The 18,641-nt window shown below is 35.0% G+C and overlaps 3 protein-coding genes across 3 annotated transcripts; 1 reads left to right on the top strand and 2 right to left on the bottom strand.

Moving 5' to 3' along the window:
- The first annotated feature begins 5,411 nt into the window (after positions 1-5,411).
- On the top strand, positions 5,412-14,167 carry LOC120346678 (bifunctional peptidase and arginyl-hydroxylase JMJD5-like). The gene is made up of 9 exons (XM_039416476.2): positions 5,412-5,584; positions 10,882-10,987; positions 11,104-11,256; positions 11,475-11,583; positions 11,788-11,928; positions 12,317-12,452; positions 12,733-12,887; positions 13,261-13,364; positions 13,615-14,167. Exons 1-9 carry the CDS (start codon positions 5,422-5,424, stop codon positions 13,829-13,831), a joined length of 1,284 nt encoding a protein of 427 aa, XP_039272410.1. The 5' UTR covers positions 5,412-5,421; the 3' UTR covers positions 13,832-14,167.
- Positions 7,729-8,825, bottom strand: LOC120346679 (C-reactive protein-like). Its single transcript, XM_039416477.2, has 2 exons — positions 8,652-8,825; positions 7,729-8,570 (listed from the first exon to the last, which is right to left on the bottom strand). The coding sequence occupies exons 1-2, from the start codon at positions 8,791-8,793 to the stop codon at positions 7,945-7,947; spliced, it is 768 nt and encodes a 255-aa protein (XP_039272411.2). The 5' UTR covers positions 8,794-8,825; the 3' UTR covers positions 7,729-7,944.
- Positions 14,168-16,013: 1,846 nt separating the features above from the next.
- LOC120346168 (C-reactive protein-like) lies at positions 16,014-17,204 on the bottom strand. The gene is made up of 2 exons (XM_039415836.2): positions 17,037-17,204; positions 16,014-16,957 (listed from the first exon to the last, which is right to left on the bottom strand). Exons 1-2 carry the CDS (start codon positions 17,176-17,178, stop codon positions 16,332-16,334), a joined length of 768 nt encoding a protein of 255 aa, XP_039271770.1. The 5' UTR covers positions 17,179-17,204; the 3' UTR covers positions 16,014-16,331.
- Between the last annotated feature and the right edge of the window lie 1,437 nt (positions 17,205-18,641).

The following is an 18,641-nucleotide window of genomic DNA, read 5'->3' as shown; positions in this document are numbered from 1 at the left end:
CGAATCCATATTCAACTACATTCATCCAAGGAGCCGCAACACATCCGTGCATTGTTGCCTCATAATGATGAAATACGGTCACTAAAATTATTGCCAAGAATAGACAAGCAATCATTACTATGAGAACAAACCAACTACAAAAGCGAATGAATTTCGGCGACAAATGCTTCAGTATAGGTTCGGAGTATAGCGTTCTTTGCTTGATCCAAAGCACAAGATACGTTAAAGTTTCACAAGCATAAAATAATAACATCATTGCTTTTCTTTGAGTATTGCAGGTATGGTCATCTGTTGCTTTCGGTAAAAAAGATACGATTCCCCTTCCACATGCAGCAAGACAAGCCAAAAACAAACAAACGTTCATAGCATTTTTCGTTCGACATTTTGTTCTATGGTTTGGCGCGGCGGTCTCTTTCCCTTTCCTCTCATCAATACGTTTTTGTAAAACGAAATATGTCAGCTGAGCAACAAATAAAACGAAGCAGAGTAACGCAAAGATGCATTCTATTATCTTCATCGTCAAATAATCGACATGCCAGTCATATGCAGAATCAATAGGTTCCGAAAAGTTACCAATGAAAATCGTTGCATTTTTGTCCTCATATTTATTGGATGCAGGCATATTCTCAACGCTGTCTTTTCAATTGACTTGCCGGTACTAACACCGCTTCAGAAGCGGTGCTTCTCAAACTTGCGCAATTAGTAGGCATCAAGATCAATGGTTCCATCGCTCCCTTTATTGCTTTCAATTTCAGTCATAGCAGGAAATCCGGGTTTACTGAGCCATGAAGATGCAAATGGCTAGATTATTTTGAAGGATTTTGCACCGATGAATAAATAGAATTTGTAACCAAATAGACAAAACTCGCTTTCTTTTTAGCCTAACTAAGCGCAGACGTTGACAGTTAGAAGGTGGTAGTATTGTTTACAAATACATTATGACATGCAATACAATTACAACGTAACAATCACACTTACTACAAGGATAAGCCAAATGCAGAAATATTGCCAGTTTAACCCTGGATACTCAAATCTTACAAGCTTGCCCGTTGCACGCGTGCCTATGTGTAATACGAAGACCGTATTTTCATTTTCTAAAATTCCAAAAGGCTCCGTGGCACACCTGAGATTCTCTTGCGCACACTAGTGTGCCGCGGAAGACAGTTTAGGAAACGCTAGTTTAGAGTATAGAAGTGAACCTATGGATCGTTTTATTAAATTGTTGGTGTTGTTATTCCCTTATTCATCTTGTTGTTATTGCAGTAGTGGTAAAAATCACTCTTCTCTTGCCCTTATAAGACCAATTGATTTGAAGAGTGTTGTTACCACTAGAAGGCTATTACTTTTATTTCATTTCAAAAAGTTCGGTGGACTCTGGCCTCTATTTGATTTGTTTCCTAACTTTGAAGTTGTGTGAAGACGTAATCAAAAGTGAACAATGCGAACCCCGTGACGTCACCGCGATAGCATTTCAGAGATCCGGTGCTAAAGCTAGTAGGCTACTGGTAGTGGCAATGTAATCCATTCTTTTCCACAGTTCCAGCATCATTGAGAATGAGATTTTTGTGGAAAAAAATTGTTTTGACTTTCGTGGTATATATTTGATCATTGCTTTATTGTTTCTGGTCATTGAAGCATGTTATTTAATCGCTGCGATTCTTTGTCACCCTGGGAATAGACTTTTTGTTTTTCAAAAATATTTTAAGTATAAGTATAAGTATAAGTTTATTTCGACTCCATAATCAGCAATAGACGATAAAAAAAAATAGATAAAAGTAAAAGTAACTGATTATAGAATCGGGAAAGCGAACAAAACCTAGAGTAAGGTTTGAAACGTACAGATTTTAGATGGAAAGGTATTGATAAAAAAAGTAGTACGTGTTCGCTCACCCAAAAGTAAAAAAAAACTAAATAAGGCACGCACGCACACACACACACACACACAATCATCGAGACATGATACTGTCGGAAGCGAAAAAAGCGAGACTTGAAAGTAAAAAGGAAGGAAAATATACAAACAAATAAAAAAAAATGAATAAATTCTTTTGCCACACCAAATTAATAATTTTATGAGGATTGCTAAATTGGATACCGAATTAGTCAACAAGAGTAATGTATTGTGGATAGAAAAGTATTCCTCAAAAGGTATCGTCAAGCTGATTATAATTGGAGTCACCTAATGCCAAATTGCCCAATCAGAATTGCCAAGTTGGATTTATGAAGAGGTGGGCTAGACCTGCTTCACTCATCAAATAGAAGCCACAACAAGCCAAATCATTTTAAATACTATTAATCAATAACAGTACCGGTAATCATAATTAAAATTAATTAGGGCGGTATGATACAGAGGTAGGAAAATTGGTTAAGGGAATATATATGGTGTTTAAGGTTCAAGTAAGGTTCCTAGGGTCATGGATTATAGGCAAGTAACTTTAATTGAGGTTGTTGATCCCTGCGGTCAGTTCAAATTCATCACAGATGATTCATCAGTCTGCAAGTTTTGTTGATGTATACACCTTTCATGCTGACATAGATAGCATATAAATTGATCATCATGACGTCCTGAAAAACGAAAAATATATCTGCGAGTACAATATTCAATGATTGAAAATAAGGAATCAATAGAAAACTACCCTACACCTTCGAGTGGAAGTTGTTGAATTGTGTAAATATTGATTAATATTAATTAAATATCATTAGACTGCTAGTTGACTGAGAAAGAAGAGATTGTGGTTGGGACACATTTTCGTTTGTTCCGTTCGATCGTTTTGCTTGATCGTTATTGTTGCTTGGTTGATTGTAGTTGTTATGAAAAACGCCGCCTTTCTCTCCAGCTGCCAGACCAATCCATCTCAGAAAAGTTTCATTTCCTAAAGATAGTTTAGGTTTTATTCACTTGCAAAAATACTCACTCACTACTAAATATCAAAATAATATGTGTTCGTGTTCTATTTGCTATTTTGATATACATTTAAATCTATCTTTCGATAAATTATAATTGCGCATGAAATTTGACAATTGTATTCAATCAAGTATTGGGTAAACGGTAAAGAATCGTGGTTTTGAGTTTGGACAGTGATTATTCGTGAAAATATATAGATTACCTGATGCTCTGATTAAATGAACCAACCAATGAAAGAATCAAAGTCATAGTATAATTTTACAGTACAGCCGCTATCATCTTAGCAGTTACCATGGAAAGATTCTAAAGTCCTTCGTTCTGTTAAGTCGGTGATGAGCTTTGCTCCGAACAAAATTTCTTTTCAGGAGAAAAATTAATTAAAATAAAATGACTCCTTGAGTCGATCGAATATATATGTACTTTATATTTAATAAATCGATATGAATGTGACTGTTTATGCCCTTTATCAGGCACTTTTATCGCGGCTGTAATATAATTATATCTTGGAATTTAAGGCGCACGAGATTTGCTCATGGATGCGTGTATATAGTTATCTTATTGGTTCATCTTTTCACAACAAACAGATACGGTGCCTTTTGGAAATTCCCCTGCATGTAGATAGAAAGATACACGCAAGATAGTGATTCCAAGAAAAATATGTTGTCCGGTATTTTACATACTCGTCCGCTTACGTAACGATAGATTTGATCAATGCCTATGCCTGTAATATGATTGGAGCTCGTTTGTGGTTTTATTTTATACGTAATCTATTAGATCTCCTTATTTATTTACCCGAGTAAAGAGAGAATGTTTTTGGACGGCACATGACAGAATCTTTATGTTCGACAAGTAGAATACTTAAATTGAGTTTTTCAACGCGAGGTTTTGTGCCCCATGCCTCCCAAAACTGACACTGGTTCTGCATAGTTTGGGAACCACAATGCGTGCGATTTCAAATGTCAGTGGATCGAATCATCGGCCGACGTCACATATGTCCAGACCTCACACAGATATATTCGGCCGTGAAATTTTTGGTTACTTAATTTCATGAATTCTAAAGTCAAATGGTTGTTCGTACACAGATTTGTTGCCGGCATTAGTATGACCCCTTAAACACATGCAACCCTAGATTCTTCCAAACTATTCACTTTTTTGGCAAATGAATGTTTTTCAATAAAGTAAGAACATCAACGATTAATACTTCACTGATGTTGTGTTAAGAATGTTACAAACCACAGAAGTCGTTAGAATATCAATTCAACAGAAAACCGACCAAGTTTGGTGCTGATCGAATAACAATTGCAGTGTCAAGTTGACTTTAATTGATTCACGAAATTTTATACAAATAGGATTGGTGTATATTGAGCTAAGTAATTTTTGTTGACCTCGTGCATGCATATGTAATGAGCTTGATTTGCGAGAATTTTATGTACAATAGAAGATCATAAACCAGCAGGTCATCTTTGTTGGCATATTTTATCACAGGAAGCCCGACTTTCGATTTAATCTTCCCACCAACTGAAGAGAGGAATATTTTATTTCGTTTGCAGTTCGATGAACTCGTTACCATGCTAAGTAATCCGGTACGTAATTTAATTCAGCTAATTTAATTCTGCATGCTATATGCCAAATGAAAGTCGATAGGGCGACAATCACAATGTACTTTATCGCGATATTTCAATGTTTCACGAAATCAAACTTATAGCGTAAGCGTCCAATTTTCGCGACGATATTTGTAATGTATGATTTATATATGACGAGAGCACTTGATCATCGATTTTCTACGTGTCTTTTTCGCTATAGCGTGACATTTCGAGGGTATTGTCGCCAAAGATATGGTTCCACGTCGCCAACAGTACAAAAGAATATTGAATAAACTTTCTCGAGCCCAACCAAAAAGGTAGCAAAGTAAACAATATCTCATTACTACATAGTATAGACGGACTTGGTTTTTAGCACATAACATACACGTTATTGTGTAACAGGATATTTGATTTAAAGATGTTTCAGTAAATACGGATAACTCTGTTGAATAATATATAAAAAGTTAGTAACAACAGGTTATGACATTTTGGCGAATGGTCAGAAATATTGAAAGCATTTTACGATTAATGCTGAGATTCCAGAAGTAGGCAACATTGGGTATTCTACAAATTAATCGGAGGTTAAGATCACAGTATAAAGTATTGAAGCAATGATCCCATGTAGGCGGGTTCAACACTGGAAAGAGCTTGGTTTAGCAAAATTCCCGGGTTATTTTGTGTGCCATTCAAAAATTTAAATTGCTGTCACGTCATGGTAATGTTAAAAGCCTTAAACGTGAGGATCGGAGAAATCTAACGAGCCGAGTCCGTAAAAATTTCATGCATAAAATTCGTCGATTGCAACTTAGTGCATCAGTCGGAGAATAATCCTGTTTGATAAAAGTTTCGGGAAGTTATATATTTTGTAACTGATAAATAATAACTGACACTGATAACTTTGATATTATCACATATTTTCAAATAGGTTCAATCGTCATGTATCATATCCACTTGCAAATTTTGATAGCTGGTTTCGTAGTTATTTTGAACGTGGATGCTGAAGTTCTGTTTCCCAAGGATCAATCATTGGATCTAGTCTTTCCACCAAGGAGTAGAAAGTCCGCTACCGGATTACCAGACGGACATTTACGACCTTTGGGTGAGATATAATACCATACGAGATATTTTATACTGACCACAAGATATTTAAATATTTCTATTTGACCACAATCAAATAATAATTGACAACTTTGCAAGTAAGTTTGCACAGGTTTGAATTTACCTAATGCTTTAAAAAAAACGTAAATTTTGAACGGTTTTGAGTCGACTCCCAGCGCTATTCTAACCTTTTGGTCATGCGTTCAATCGTTGATAAGCAAAATTGTTAAATAAATATACAAAATCTACGGTTTTGTTGGTGGCGGAAAATCGCGGAAGCTAATGAACCGTTAATACATGTACATAACATTAAACAAAATAAAATGTTTGCACCTTCAATAGGCAGTTGAGTGAATGGAAGTGAATAACATTTGACTTATTGCAAAAATTTAATGACGACATTTTAGTTGGAAATCTGTATTTTTGTTTGAGAACACGAAAATAATATATGTAATACATTCGGATGGCAAATACTGCGGGATTTTCGTGAGTAATCTGTATTTTTGTTTGAGAACACGAAAATAATATATGTAATACATTCGGATGGCAAATACTGCGTGATTTTCGTGAGTTTGATCTAACCGTAATGTATTTCACCGCTAAATATCGCGAACTATTGAAATAAATTACATAACCAGCACATATTGGGGGAATTTCCGATCCCCAATTCGTGAGATTATATCTGAAGAATGTTAAAAAGAATTTTACAACCCGCGGGCATAATAACAAACCCACCAAAAAGCTTTCTATACAAAGAACACTGAAAGATTTAAAATTGAACTTCTAGTTGTTGTTTTGTAGGATAGGATAGACTTTTCATATTTATCTCGATGGAGAGAAAAGCCGATATGACGGTCTATTCATATGGCGAACCATGGCCCCCCGTCGGGTTCTAGTCCATGTCGGGTATGGGAAAAGTTAACAAGTTATTTGAATCTGATCCACGGGTACATGATAGAAAGAGCCGCACATTACCCTTTTTCACCATTTCCTTCAAGACAAAATGAATTTATATCAACGGGAGCTCATGGCATTACAAAACCTAAATTCTGGTTATGCGCAATGCAAATACAGTATAGTTTTTGTTGTTATAATTTTGTTGTTTGTCTGTCATGTGTAATTGTCAATTTTTCTAAGGCTAAATTTTTTATGTCATTAAATGGAGGCTACCGCCACTGAAGGTACTAAGACATGTACCGTCCAAGCGCCCTATATCGAGATCATGGAGCAGTTGTTTTTAATTCTTTTGGTGAAGCTCAACTCCAGTTGAACATTCCAGAGGCTCGGGAAACCCCTGTGCAATAGTGGCAAAACAAAATGATCTTTAAAGTATGGCAAGGTTATTTAATAGTGGAAAACTTAATAGGTCAGGGTGGTCTGCGGCCTCGTGGGCTACATCATCATTTTTGTATCATTTGCGGGCCACAATAGTGCGAGGAATAGGTAAACAGTGCAATACAAAACATTTTATTTTTTATTGTCCGAACACATTGATCATTATTTGCATTTATCTAACTAAAATCACCATAAAAACTCATTAAAACGTGCATATATCTACATTTAGTGTAAGATTTCAAATTCTTCACAGCGGAGAAAGTGACATAAAGAAAAAATGCCGTTTTATATTGTCACCGACACTACTTCATCTTCGCTTGTTGCTTCAGCTAGTCATAACACTGGTCAATTCGGTAACATTAATGATGTAACAATATGTCAAAAGCTTTTTCTGGTTATTTTTATGACGGAGCAACACTAAATGCAATTTTTTATACATATATTCGTATTGACGCTCGGATTTGAACGTAAACTTGCAGAACCCCAGGTCGGCACTGGTGGAACCGGAGGGTTTTGTGGTACCCCGGTTGAAAACCCTTGCTATAGAGTCACGTTCAGATATTTCATATAAAATTCACTGCTCTTCCTATTATTTCAAACACTCTCTCATATGCCCAATATCACCAGTCTGGTCTGCTACAGATAAAACAAAACCTAATCCGCCACTCGTATATTTTGAATAAAAAATACAATAGCAGTGGTAACAGGATCTGCAGATATATCCTTTACCAATCAACAAAAAAATTTTTAGGACCGTCTACATGTTCAAATCTTGCTAAAAAAAATGATGTCCACAAATAATAATAAAAATAAAATTTTCAAATGAGTTTTATTCGTGTTCAAAACTGTTGGTTCGAGGATGAATTTAAACTGTCCACCCGGAATCTAATTACATTATATTTTACAAAATAACATTTAATACAGAAATGTTAAACACTATTTAAGCTTAGAATGAATGTTGTTGAATCGAATTAAACACCGGTCTCAATTTGTAACGTATGGCGTTGCTGTCTGTTTAGGCTTAGATCAATGACAACCATCTACTTCCTGTGCGGTCACCTTTCCATACACTTGAATTTCATGAAGTGCTAGATGCAACATGTGGTATTTTGGACACAAACATCGGCCCTGATACAAGGTTGTTATCTCTTCTGGACTGAGAGCTCGATTCCACATCATAAAATTTTCAATCACTCCTGCGAACGACTGGCTGCCATCAAAGCCGCCCACATAACTATCTTGTTCTTGTCCTATTATGAAACCACCTCCACCTTCTATTTCGTTTCGTTGGTTGGAAAATGTACGTGTTTGAAAAAGTGCTCCGTTGACATAGATCTTTGCTGTTCCAAGAAATGTTTCCAAACTTATGCAAAAATGCGTTCTAGTCGTCATCCGGAAATCGGTAGTATCCCCACTATTGACTTGATTGTACCACAAGGTCAATTTATTACCGTCCTCAAAAAACACCAGAAACGCATTGTCCATTCTCGGTGTGGAGTAACTCACAAAAGCACCCTTCACGTTCGAACCAGATTTCGGTGTCATCCATGCACATATAGAGAATTCACGCATCTGTGGTATTGGAGACTTGACGCGAATAAAATCTGTTGTTTGTTTACCCCCAGGAAAATTGTAGGCGGTCTGTGGACATTCTGCAACATCAAATTTTTTTTATGTATATTGTATTTCAAGTGAAAAATTGTGCATATACTTACTACAAGTTCAATACTCACTTTCTGAGTTCCTAGTATGCCCTGTGCCATCACTGTCACAAACCACTTGTAATCGACATGAATTCAAGTCGCACGATGATTGACATTGAGATTTAAAAACTGCTACTGCGAACAAAACTGAAATTGTGTATAACGCGGACATGATTTTTCTACGATATCAGTAAAAAATGAAAAGCATTCTTTTTGCTTGCGGCTTATATAGGCGAGTTACTAAAATATGAGAGACTTTTTCGTTTAACCTGCAGAAAATTCATAAATGGTACGCAGTGACGTATTCGTTTGCTGCTGACATCATGTGAAAAGAAGAGATAGAGTGGCTATTGGAATTTTATATTTACTTCCCGGAACCCGTGATGTAAAAAATGTATGGCCAGGTTTTATTTCAGTGTAAAAATAAATTTACTCTCGAAAGGGATTTGTGATGTAATGAGCTAGTGTCGAAATATCAAAATGCGGTCCAGATTTGAAGTTGCAATACTTCAAAATGAATATTTTTGACACCATTCTTTAATTTGCGTATCATTCTTTCTGCCAATTCTTTATCATGAAGTCAGGTTTATCTCTGATTTCGATCATAGGAATAATTTTAAGATCAGAAGATCGTTTCCGTTAGATCGTTTGGTATAATAACTCAAGAGTGTTGAACCGTGAAATGACGCTAAAAATCAAGATTCAGTTTTAAGTCGATTTCGTTTTAATACGTGCATTCATCATACTCGAAGAAGCTACACTTATAGTTGAAGCGAGATTTCTACGTTTAGAACTGCAAAAGACGTCAAATATGAACAATTATTGCGATATTTTCAACGATCTCATAATATATAATAATAATATATCATATTATCGCTTACGCATCTCGGGGAAAGTTTGTTTTCTCAACAAACAGATTATGGTAGATTGTAGAAATTACCCTAGTATGCGGATGCACGCACCAAATCGATTTCTAAAACAATATGTTGTTCACTGTTTAAAATGCTTTGCCACTTTTGTAATGTAGGACTACTAACTGATTTGGACTGAGTCAAATTGAACAAATGTGTTTGGATCCCTTTCCCATTTGTTTTGGAAATGGCATTTACGTTACATGCTCGTCAGTATTATTTTTTGTAAATGGGTGAGTGTATAAGTCTTTTATATATGTATGTTTTCATTAGCCATAGAGGCATTAAATGATATAACCAATTAGGCTATGCTATTCGGGAAAATCATTTATTTGTTTTCTCAACAAACGAATAAAGATAAAACTGGAATATATCACATTATACACACGCATCAAAGCAATTGCCATGAAAATAGGTTGTTCGTTGTCCAGCATGTCCTTCCGATTTTGTAATTCAATACAAAATACAGTTATAATATTATGTATCTGCAGTTTGTTCTAACTGATATATATTTTTCTATTAACTTAATAGAGTGTGCCCTTCTCTCTGAAAATAAGTTTTGATACATCACATGATATAAGTTAATACTCTTTCGGCACCATTATAGAATGGATGAAATCTATATAATTCGAATTTTTCATACAACTGACATACAACACAAATAGTTTAGTTTCGTTTTTGTGCCATGCTTGTATACAAAACTTATGACAAATCTATTATATTTACTGTTCACCGTTCAAACACATATGAATCAATTTTTATTTGTTTTCTATTTATTTTATTTTATCAATTTACCTTAAACAATTTCTGCATGCTTGACATCATATTTTCTAAAATTCGTCGATGTTGATTAACGTATTCCTTTTCTTACTTTTTCTTCATACTGTTATGCTGTCGATTTCGGATCGCTTGGAAATGATCCGTGCGTTTACTAATACAATATATTAAACTTCGTTGCAATTTTATAATTTCGCCAAATCTATGAATATTGTTAAAAAAATGTTAGCTTTTTCACTAATTTCTAATAAATTCCCATGCAAACCCTCGTAACTTTGTTTCTTGTGTTTCAAAATACTGTTTTCATATTATACTAGTTTGACTTTTAGTAGATTATTGTATTCTACCATCTTATAAACGGTAAAACTGAAAAATTTCAGATTAATTACATTGTAATTCCTCATGTCATGCAAAAGCACAAGGTGATATATATTTTTTATGCGCACTCAAGTCTTTTTTATATTTACTTTTTATCTGATGAAAATTTTTTTCGTTTTTGTTTTTAAACGATTTAGTCCTTGTGAATTGTGGCATTGTCTTGAGCAAACTATCATAAAATATCTTCATTTCAGGATGGCAAAGAACTCCACAAGGTAAAGTGAAGGAATATACTGAAGTAATTGATCCGAAAACTTTCTGGGAAACACATGTCAAGTCAAAAACTCCTCTTGTTTTAAAGTAAGCGTTAATTGTATAATAAATATGTCGTACTTTGACAGAACTTCTGTATGTCATCTCTTTTTTGGCAGCCTTGACAACCTTTTTTCAACAATGTAATATCTTACACAATTTAGAGACGGATACAACCAAAGTGCTGAAATTTTTACAACCTGGGATGACAATTATTTGAAATCAGAATATGGTGAAATTATGGTGGATGTTACTACAAAAAAACCAGGAAGTGTATTTGAACCTCAGCTGATGAAATTGAAGAAATTTCTTAAAAGGTAAGAGTTTATTCAAACTTTTTTTCAATTCAAACATTTTGTACATTTCCCATCAGAAAATAGATTTATTATTCACAACGCACCTTCCATTTGGGATGAGAGGTTCCATAAAATACATTAGGCTTGTAATCATTAAACGCGTTTATATATCATTTCTTTATTGATTGAATGAACTTGGTAGCATAAGATTATTCGTATTTTCTATGAAATCAATTCAGATATAATATGGAAGATTGGTATCTTGTCAGTCCAGTGCCAGATGAAATGCTGCATGCAATACCAGCTGTTCCATCTCTACTCTGTGGATCATTCAAAAAGTTTTTGCAAGTGAGTACAAGATAATGGCTTGGGAAACACACGACTGGGATAATACATATAAATGTTATTGTTGGAATTAACAGATCACTTAATTGGCCAGATTGAGACGTTTGCAATGCTGATTCGATATCGGCAAATGTCGTGGTGTGAATTGCATGAATATTAATGATATACTTTGAAGCAAAACAAAACATATTTGCCTTATTTTTCAAGGAAGTGGAGATTTGGATGAGCGCTGGAGGTACGAGCACAAAGCTTCATTACGATCCTGATCATAACATGCACTGTCTTGTGAGTGGTAGAAAAGATTTTATTCTGTATGAACCAGAGCATGTCGATATTTTTGACTTTGAGGTGGGTATTAAAAATAGTAGTATTTACAAATAAATATAGATCAAAGTGCCCCTATGAAAAGTTTTACTAAATTGTTGTTGTTTGTTATGTTGATATTGTTGGAACAAAAAAGCATTTTTTTCATCTATTGGGCAGATCGATTTTGAATTTCCAACATTCAAAAATGTATGCGTCGCGTTGGAGACTTTTTTCTTCCTTGTGGGCGTGCTCTTTCACCCATCATTTTCTTTGCCACTACCGGGATTTACGTAAATCAATTGAGACAAGAACACAAGGCCTTGCTCAGCAAACGCCGTGTAGATGTAGTGGATCTTATATTGACCTGGTGTCTATATATATATTGCACTCTGTGTATTATTAAGTTCGAATCAAAATCTATTCTGTTCAGCACGATTACCAGGAAGGACGAGGAGAATCTAAAATAGATCCAGAGATGGTTAACATGTATGAACATCCAAAGATTTCAAAGACCCCTTGGACCTGGACAACATTGAAACCAGGCGATTGTGTATTCATTCCTGCAGGTTTGTAATGATTCTGCAAAGCACGACTTACTTACACTAAGGCCATGCGAACGCAATAACACAAAGATACGAAAAAGACGTATACATAGATAGTTGCATGTCATATCAATCCATCCCCACTTATGTTTATAATATAATATATATATCAGAATATTTTGCGTTATATTAGACAATTTCTCAAAAACACATGCTCGCATTATTTCTTGACAGTTGATTTTCGGGTTGTAGCTTAGTAAAAATTAGATACTTATTAGATAGTCAAGAAACTTTCATGTTACAGGTCATCTTCATCAAGTGAGATCATACGGTAGGAGTCTGTCATTTTCTACTTTATGGACTCCACAAAAAGAGTTCAATGACACTGGATGTGCAGAAGCGGATATAGAACGATACACAACAATGAATGAACTTTATTTCATGTGGAAACTTGAAGATGTAATTTATTCAGTTTCAACTTTTCTAAACGGATTATCTGTCTACCTCAAATAAATTGAATTCTACGTTTTATGACTGAGATTTGTGTATTCACCCTTCTTACCATCATATATTGACGATTCTATTAATCTTTGCCGTGAAACCAACAGATTTATTGATATTTCGACAGCAGTTGGTTTCAAGTATGTTTCGAATATTAATCCACACATGTTAATAATCATTATTTTGACTTTCCATTTATATCATGTGACATGCGATAAATTCTAAATCTCACTACTTTTTTTTTATGACAAACAAGCTGTCCTATTACTGTATCACCCCATTTCTATCTGTTTCCTGAAAAATACCAATCTAAATATTAATTTACTTTCAGGGACAAAGAGTAATCAATTCGGAAAATTTTACATCGGATCCGGAAAAACTTCGACACCATTTATATTCCCTGCTAAGAGACGGTGATAAATTGAGAAGAGAAAGGTAAAAGGTTTATCAGTTTACCTGAAGCAAACCAAATATGTTGGCCACAGCCCACAAAAACTATAAACTGAAATCTACATTGAGCTTTGGCTATTCTAGCTTTCCGGATTGTTTTTCAATAACTATAGATAAACTACGACACATCCATCGAAATGCCATCTCTGGTATTTCCTAATCATACTCACGTACACCTTCGATATGTCCTTGTGAAAAGTATTAAAGCGGCTATAAGACATGTCATATATTTCAGATTTTTCAAATATTTCGACAAAGTAAGAAATGAAGAGTCGAGAGAAAAACGCCAAACACCACATGCGGCATTCCGGCAAATGGATCTGAAAAAGAAGAATTATCTAACTGAAGATGACATCCGAAAGTTGGCGCCAAAACTATTGGAGCGTGTCACAAAAAAATATATTCGACCGGGAGAGGCAGACGAGAGCTATGCGCACAGAGATGAGTTGTAGCGACAAAATGGCTACAATCAAAATTCATGCAGAATGCACAATTTTTATCAGTATATTATTAGAGAAAAACAATTTATAGCTCTTACTCTCTTATCCAATCACTTATTTTGTTTGAAATCAATCTCAACTCTACCATTTCTATCAACTTAATGCATTAATTTTGAATCTACAAAAAAATTGGCAATAAATAAGTACCGGTGAAACCTTTCACTCTGCGCGTAGGATGAAAAAGAAACTTGTATCCTGAATTACATCAAATAAATTGTTATCAAATAAATTCGTGTAATATGAAACTTTGATGTGGTAAATAAAACAATTTCCAAGATTAATGACAAATACAGATTCTATTAAAATATTATCGAGGGGTCGTGCTTCAATATTTAGTAAGTTAAAAAAAAGTTACTCTCACTGTAGCTTTCAATCGGTGATGGTATAGAAACTGTGAAACGTGTATTATTGAAATCACTCAGTATTGACATGAAAAAAAAGCAAAAAAATACATCGTCATAGTAGTTTGAATTGCGGCGCAAATCTTTCCAAAACGAGAGCAAATATACTGTGTCAGGGAGGGGTACACAACACTGGGCACGCTCGCCTAATGTGGCACGCCATAAGCACGTGACATACAGACGGTTTGGAAAAAAATCAATTATCATATATATTTATAATAAATCCTAAATTTAGTATCTGAATTGTTAGTGAACTGAATTGTTGTTAGAATAAGTTAGTAGACTAGTCCAGGGGTCCTCAAAACATTTTGATGCGACCCCTAAAAAATATTCCAATTTATCGCGATCCAAGCATTTGGTGAGCTAAATAATTTTGTGGAAAATAATTTGTAAATAAATATTGATTTTAAGACTACTATTGACAGTAGTATGACAGTTGTAGAAACATATAAGTAAATAATTGCACCACAAAATATTAATTCGAGGTTTAATTTGAAAGACGGCAACTCGAAGATTTTTTTTTTACTTCTAGCCTGGATTTTATATTCGTTTATTCTTGTATGATAGCGCAGAAAACTTCCTTTCACATCAAAACAATCGTATTAATTCAATTATTTTGCCTGTTTGGTTGAGTTGTTTGTATTGAATAGGTTGAAACTAAAAAAACGAAATAGACATAAAAACTTGTCAATTGCTTCTTATTCGCGAAAAATCATCCTTTGAAACGCCACAAATATCGATGACTTGGCCATACAAGCCGTTGGCGGAAAAAGGCGCAACCGACAAGCCGTTACGTGAACCACCCTGCGACGGCGAGGAGTCCAGCAATCCTCTGGCACTTTGTCACGTCACTCATGGGATTCGGACCCAGGCCGGATATACCATTAGGCAAAGCAGGCTGAAACCCAGGGGCGTCAAACCTCGAGAGCCTCGACAAAATCCGGTTCTGATGATTCGAAGCTACGTATGTTGCGGTTGATCTAGGTATATTCTCCATTGTTGTGTTAACACACTTGGTTTGTCGCACTTGTTTTAGGCGTAGAGCGGGCCCATGATGCAACTGCTTTTGTATTGTAATAGGCCCATGAGCTATGTTTCATAATTTCTCTTGCCTTTTTTACTTCCTGTTAAAAGCTAATTCAACATAACTCTTGTTTTGAATGGACTGTTTTTTAGAATTAATAAAAAAACAAAATCCTACTTATCAAGCAATTCCACATAGCTGCTGCTAACCTCGCATTGGCACGAAACTGATAGACTCCTTGCCCTGCCCCCCTTCTCTGCGCATTAGTGTCGTTCATGTGTAATGGCCAATTGTTTTTTGTTTACAAAATCTTTATGTCCCTCAATAGAAGATACTGCTAGTAATAGTGTGCTACTGGGCCCTTTACCTTCCCCACGCATCTGTAACGTTATTATCGAGTCACGATCAGATAATAAACCGTATCAAATAATGCTCTTCTCAAACACTCTTCTAGATGCCCGTTACCAATATTCTTTTATGCTTTTTAACGATAGCAACGATTGCGTCGGAAAGGGGACTTGATCTTATTATTTGTTGCAAATAATAGAACAAATTCAGAGTCTTTCTATGCAAAAGCGCTAACGTCTTTTACCCGACAACAGAAGTTTTAGTAATGTCGAAATGTTTTTTCGAAAACTGTTGCGATTTTAATTACAATTAAAATGACAGAAAATTGACATATTTTTGAAATGCGTATGAGTCGCTATACTGATACTTTTTATAATTTTATTACAAAATGTTAGAAGCTGAATGTTAGAAAATTACATTTTGATTACTTTTGTATTTGATTCCCAATAATATAAGAAATTAATTTCTAGGATAAATTTTATTTGTATTCTAAACTATTGGTTTGGAGATGATACCAAGTTGCCACCTCGCTTCAGAAGATATTATACTCTGCACCTTAATACTGTACATAAAAATAACTTTAATACAGAAATGTGTAACTAGAAGCAATGTCGTTAAAAAAATTGAATCATCCTCCTCAATTCGTAATGTATAACGTTGCTGTCTGTTAAACTTGTTATCACTGACAACCATCTACAGCCTGTGCTGTCACCTTTCCATACACTTGAATTTCATGAAGTGCTAGATGCAACATGTGATGTTTTGGACACATGCATGGGTCCTGATACAAGGTTGTTATCTCTTCTGGACTGAGAGCTCGATTCCACATCATAAAATTTTCAATCACTCCAGCAAACGACTGGCTGCCATCGAAGCCGCCTACAAAACTATCTTGTTCTTGTCCGATTATGAAACCACCTCCACCTTCTATTTCGTTTCGTTCGCTGGCAAATGTACGTGTTTGAAAAAGTGCTCCGTTGACATAGATTTTTGCTGTTCCAAGAAATGTTTCCAAACTTATGCAAAAATGCGTTCTAGTCGTCATCCGGAAATTTGTGGTATCCGGACTATTGACTTGATTGTAATACAGGGTCAATTTACTACCGCCCTCAAAAAACACCAGAAACGCATTATCCATTCTCGATGTGGAGTAACTCACAAAAGCACCCTTCACGTTCGAACCAGATTTCGGTGTCATCCATGCACATATAGAGAGTTCACGCATCTGTGGTATTGGAGACTTGAGGCGAATAAAATCTGTTGTTTGTTGACCACCGGGAAAAATGTAGGCAGTCTGTGGACATTCTGCAATATTAATAACATCGTTATGTATATTGTTTATCAATTAAAAATACTTTGTAGATAACGCAAGTTTACCACTTACTTTCTGGATGCCTAGTATGTCCAATGTCATCACTGTCACAAACCACTTGCAATCGACATGAATTCAAGTCGCAAGGTAAATGACATTGAGATTGAAAAACTGCTGCTGCGAAGAAAACTAAAATTGCGTATAGCACGGACATGATTTTTCCCCGATATTGCTGAAAAATGAAGTGCAGGTTTTTTAACTCTCTCAGTTTATATAGACGAGTTTCTAAAACATGAGAGACTTTTTTTACGTGAAAAAATACTAAAGGAACTCAGTGACGCGTTTATTTAGGACTGAAAAGAAGTGGCAGTGGGTTATTATGAATTTTTACTTAACAAATCCCGTGATGAGACGTAAAAAAAAGATGGCCATGTTGTATTCTATTGTAAAAATAAATTTACACTTTCGGAGGTTATTTGCAATGAAATGAGTCAGTGTCGAGATATCAAAATACTGCCAAGATGTACAATTATCTTTAAAATTAATATTTTTAACAACTAATTCGCACACCATTTTTGCTGTCAATCCTTCATTGTGACGTTTCTTAACTGTTTCTTTGTTTCAAAAAATCGGAAAATTGTATTCACTCATAAGATTTTGAAACCGAAAGTTTTGCTAGATCGTTTCGTATTAAAACCCAAAAAGTATAAACACGTGAGTTGGACGATGGAGGATGCTATTTTTAGGGATTACTCAAATTCTTCTCGATTAGTTCAAATGAGTATTTTTCAGTGAACACACGCGCAACACAGTCGGTTGCATTGCTTTTCTAAATAATGACAATTAGGGCTGGTAATTTCAGAGAAACACTTTAACCGATTACCGGGTAACATTAACCGGTTAACCACAGCGTGTTGTTTCACATAATAATTTATAATTTTTTGCTTGTTACGTCACAATGGTTACAAAGCAATTTCGCGCGACCTTATCCCGGTATCGCTCAAAATTATTCACGAATCGAGATAGTTTCGTGATCGCTCTGCTGCAAGAGATATTCAGTGTGGGTAGGACATATGGAAGTATTTTAGAAAAACCAGAATCTGTTATTAAATGTCATTTATGTGACGAAATTTTAGTGTTTGATTGCAAATCCTACTTTGATATATATAAAGAAAAACAGCATCAACTACGCACTTGGTGGTTGAGATTGAATAAACGATTTTGAAATGAAATCGTGAACAATATATTTCGACCGAAAACTGATTCATAATTAATTATTGTCAAATTTTCATAATCAGCAATCTTGGTACTTCAATTATTTTCCACATTTATTGGGTCCTTATTAAAATAGTTAGTGATATTCTTTTGAGTTAACGCCACAGGGAATAAATTTGCGATGACGTAATCATTTTTGAAAGAATGTTACATTATAAAGCTGATTTGTACCTGAGATGCCAGTTAACGGTTAAAATAAATCGCAACCGATAACCATCTAAAATCGGTTAACCGGTTAACCAGTTAACCATTCCCAGCCCTAATCATAATTTGTTTTTCAAATCTTGCAGATTTTTTCAGATTATAGAATTCACCCCAATATGCAGATATGCACGTACAAAGTGATTTATAACAAAATATCGTCTCGCTAATAACAAAAGTACGTAAGTCATTTTATCGGTT

This window comes from Styela clava, chromosome 8 (genome assembly GCF_964204865.1).
Source record: "Styela clava chromosome 8, kaStyClav1.hap1.2, whole genome shotgun sequence".
In the NCBI taxonomy this organism is placed as follows: Eukaryota; Metazoa; Chordata; class Ascidiacea; order Stolidobranchia; family Styelidae; genus Styela; species Styela clava.
The sequence above is the reverse complement of the archived record's forward strand: the minus strand, read 5'-3'. Positions and strand labels throughout refer to the sequence as shown.

Coding starts and splice junctions, on each gene's coding strand:
- LOC120346168 (XM_039415836.2), bottom strand. CDS start 17,178: ATGTCCGTGCTATACGCAATTTTAGTTTTCTTCGCAGCAGCAGTTTTT. Junction 16,958..17,036: donor ACATACTAGGCATCCAGAAA/GTAAGTGGTAAA, acceptor TTAATATTGCAG/AATGTCCACAGACTGCCTAC.
- LOC120346679 (XM_039416477.2), bottom strand. CDS start 8,793: ATGTCCGCGTTATACACAATTTCAGTTTTGTTCGCAGTAGCAGTTTTT. Junction 8,571..8,651: donor GCATACTAGGAACTCAGAAA/GTGAGTATTGAA, acceptor TTGATGTTGCAG/AATGTCCACAGACCGCCTAC.
- LOC120346678 (XM_039416476.2), top strand. CDS start 5,422: ATGTATCATATCCACTTGCAAATTTTGATAGCTGGTTTCGTAGTTATT. Junction 5,585..10,881: donor CGGACATTTACGACCTTTGG/GTGAGATATAAT, acceptor TCTTCATTTCAG/GATGGCAAAGAACTCCACAA. Junction 13,365..13,614: donor GATAAATTGAGAAGAGAAAG/GTAAAAGGTTTA, acceptor CATATATTTCAG/ATTTTTCAAATATTTCGACA.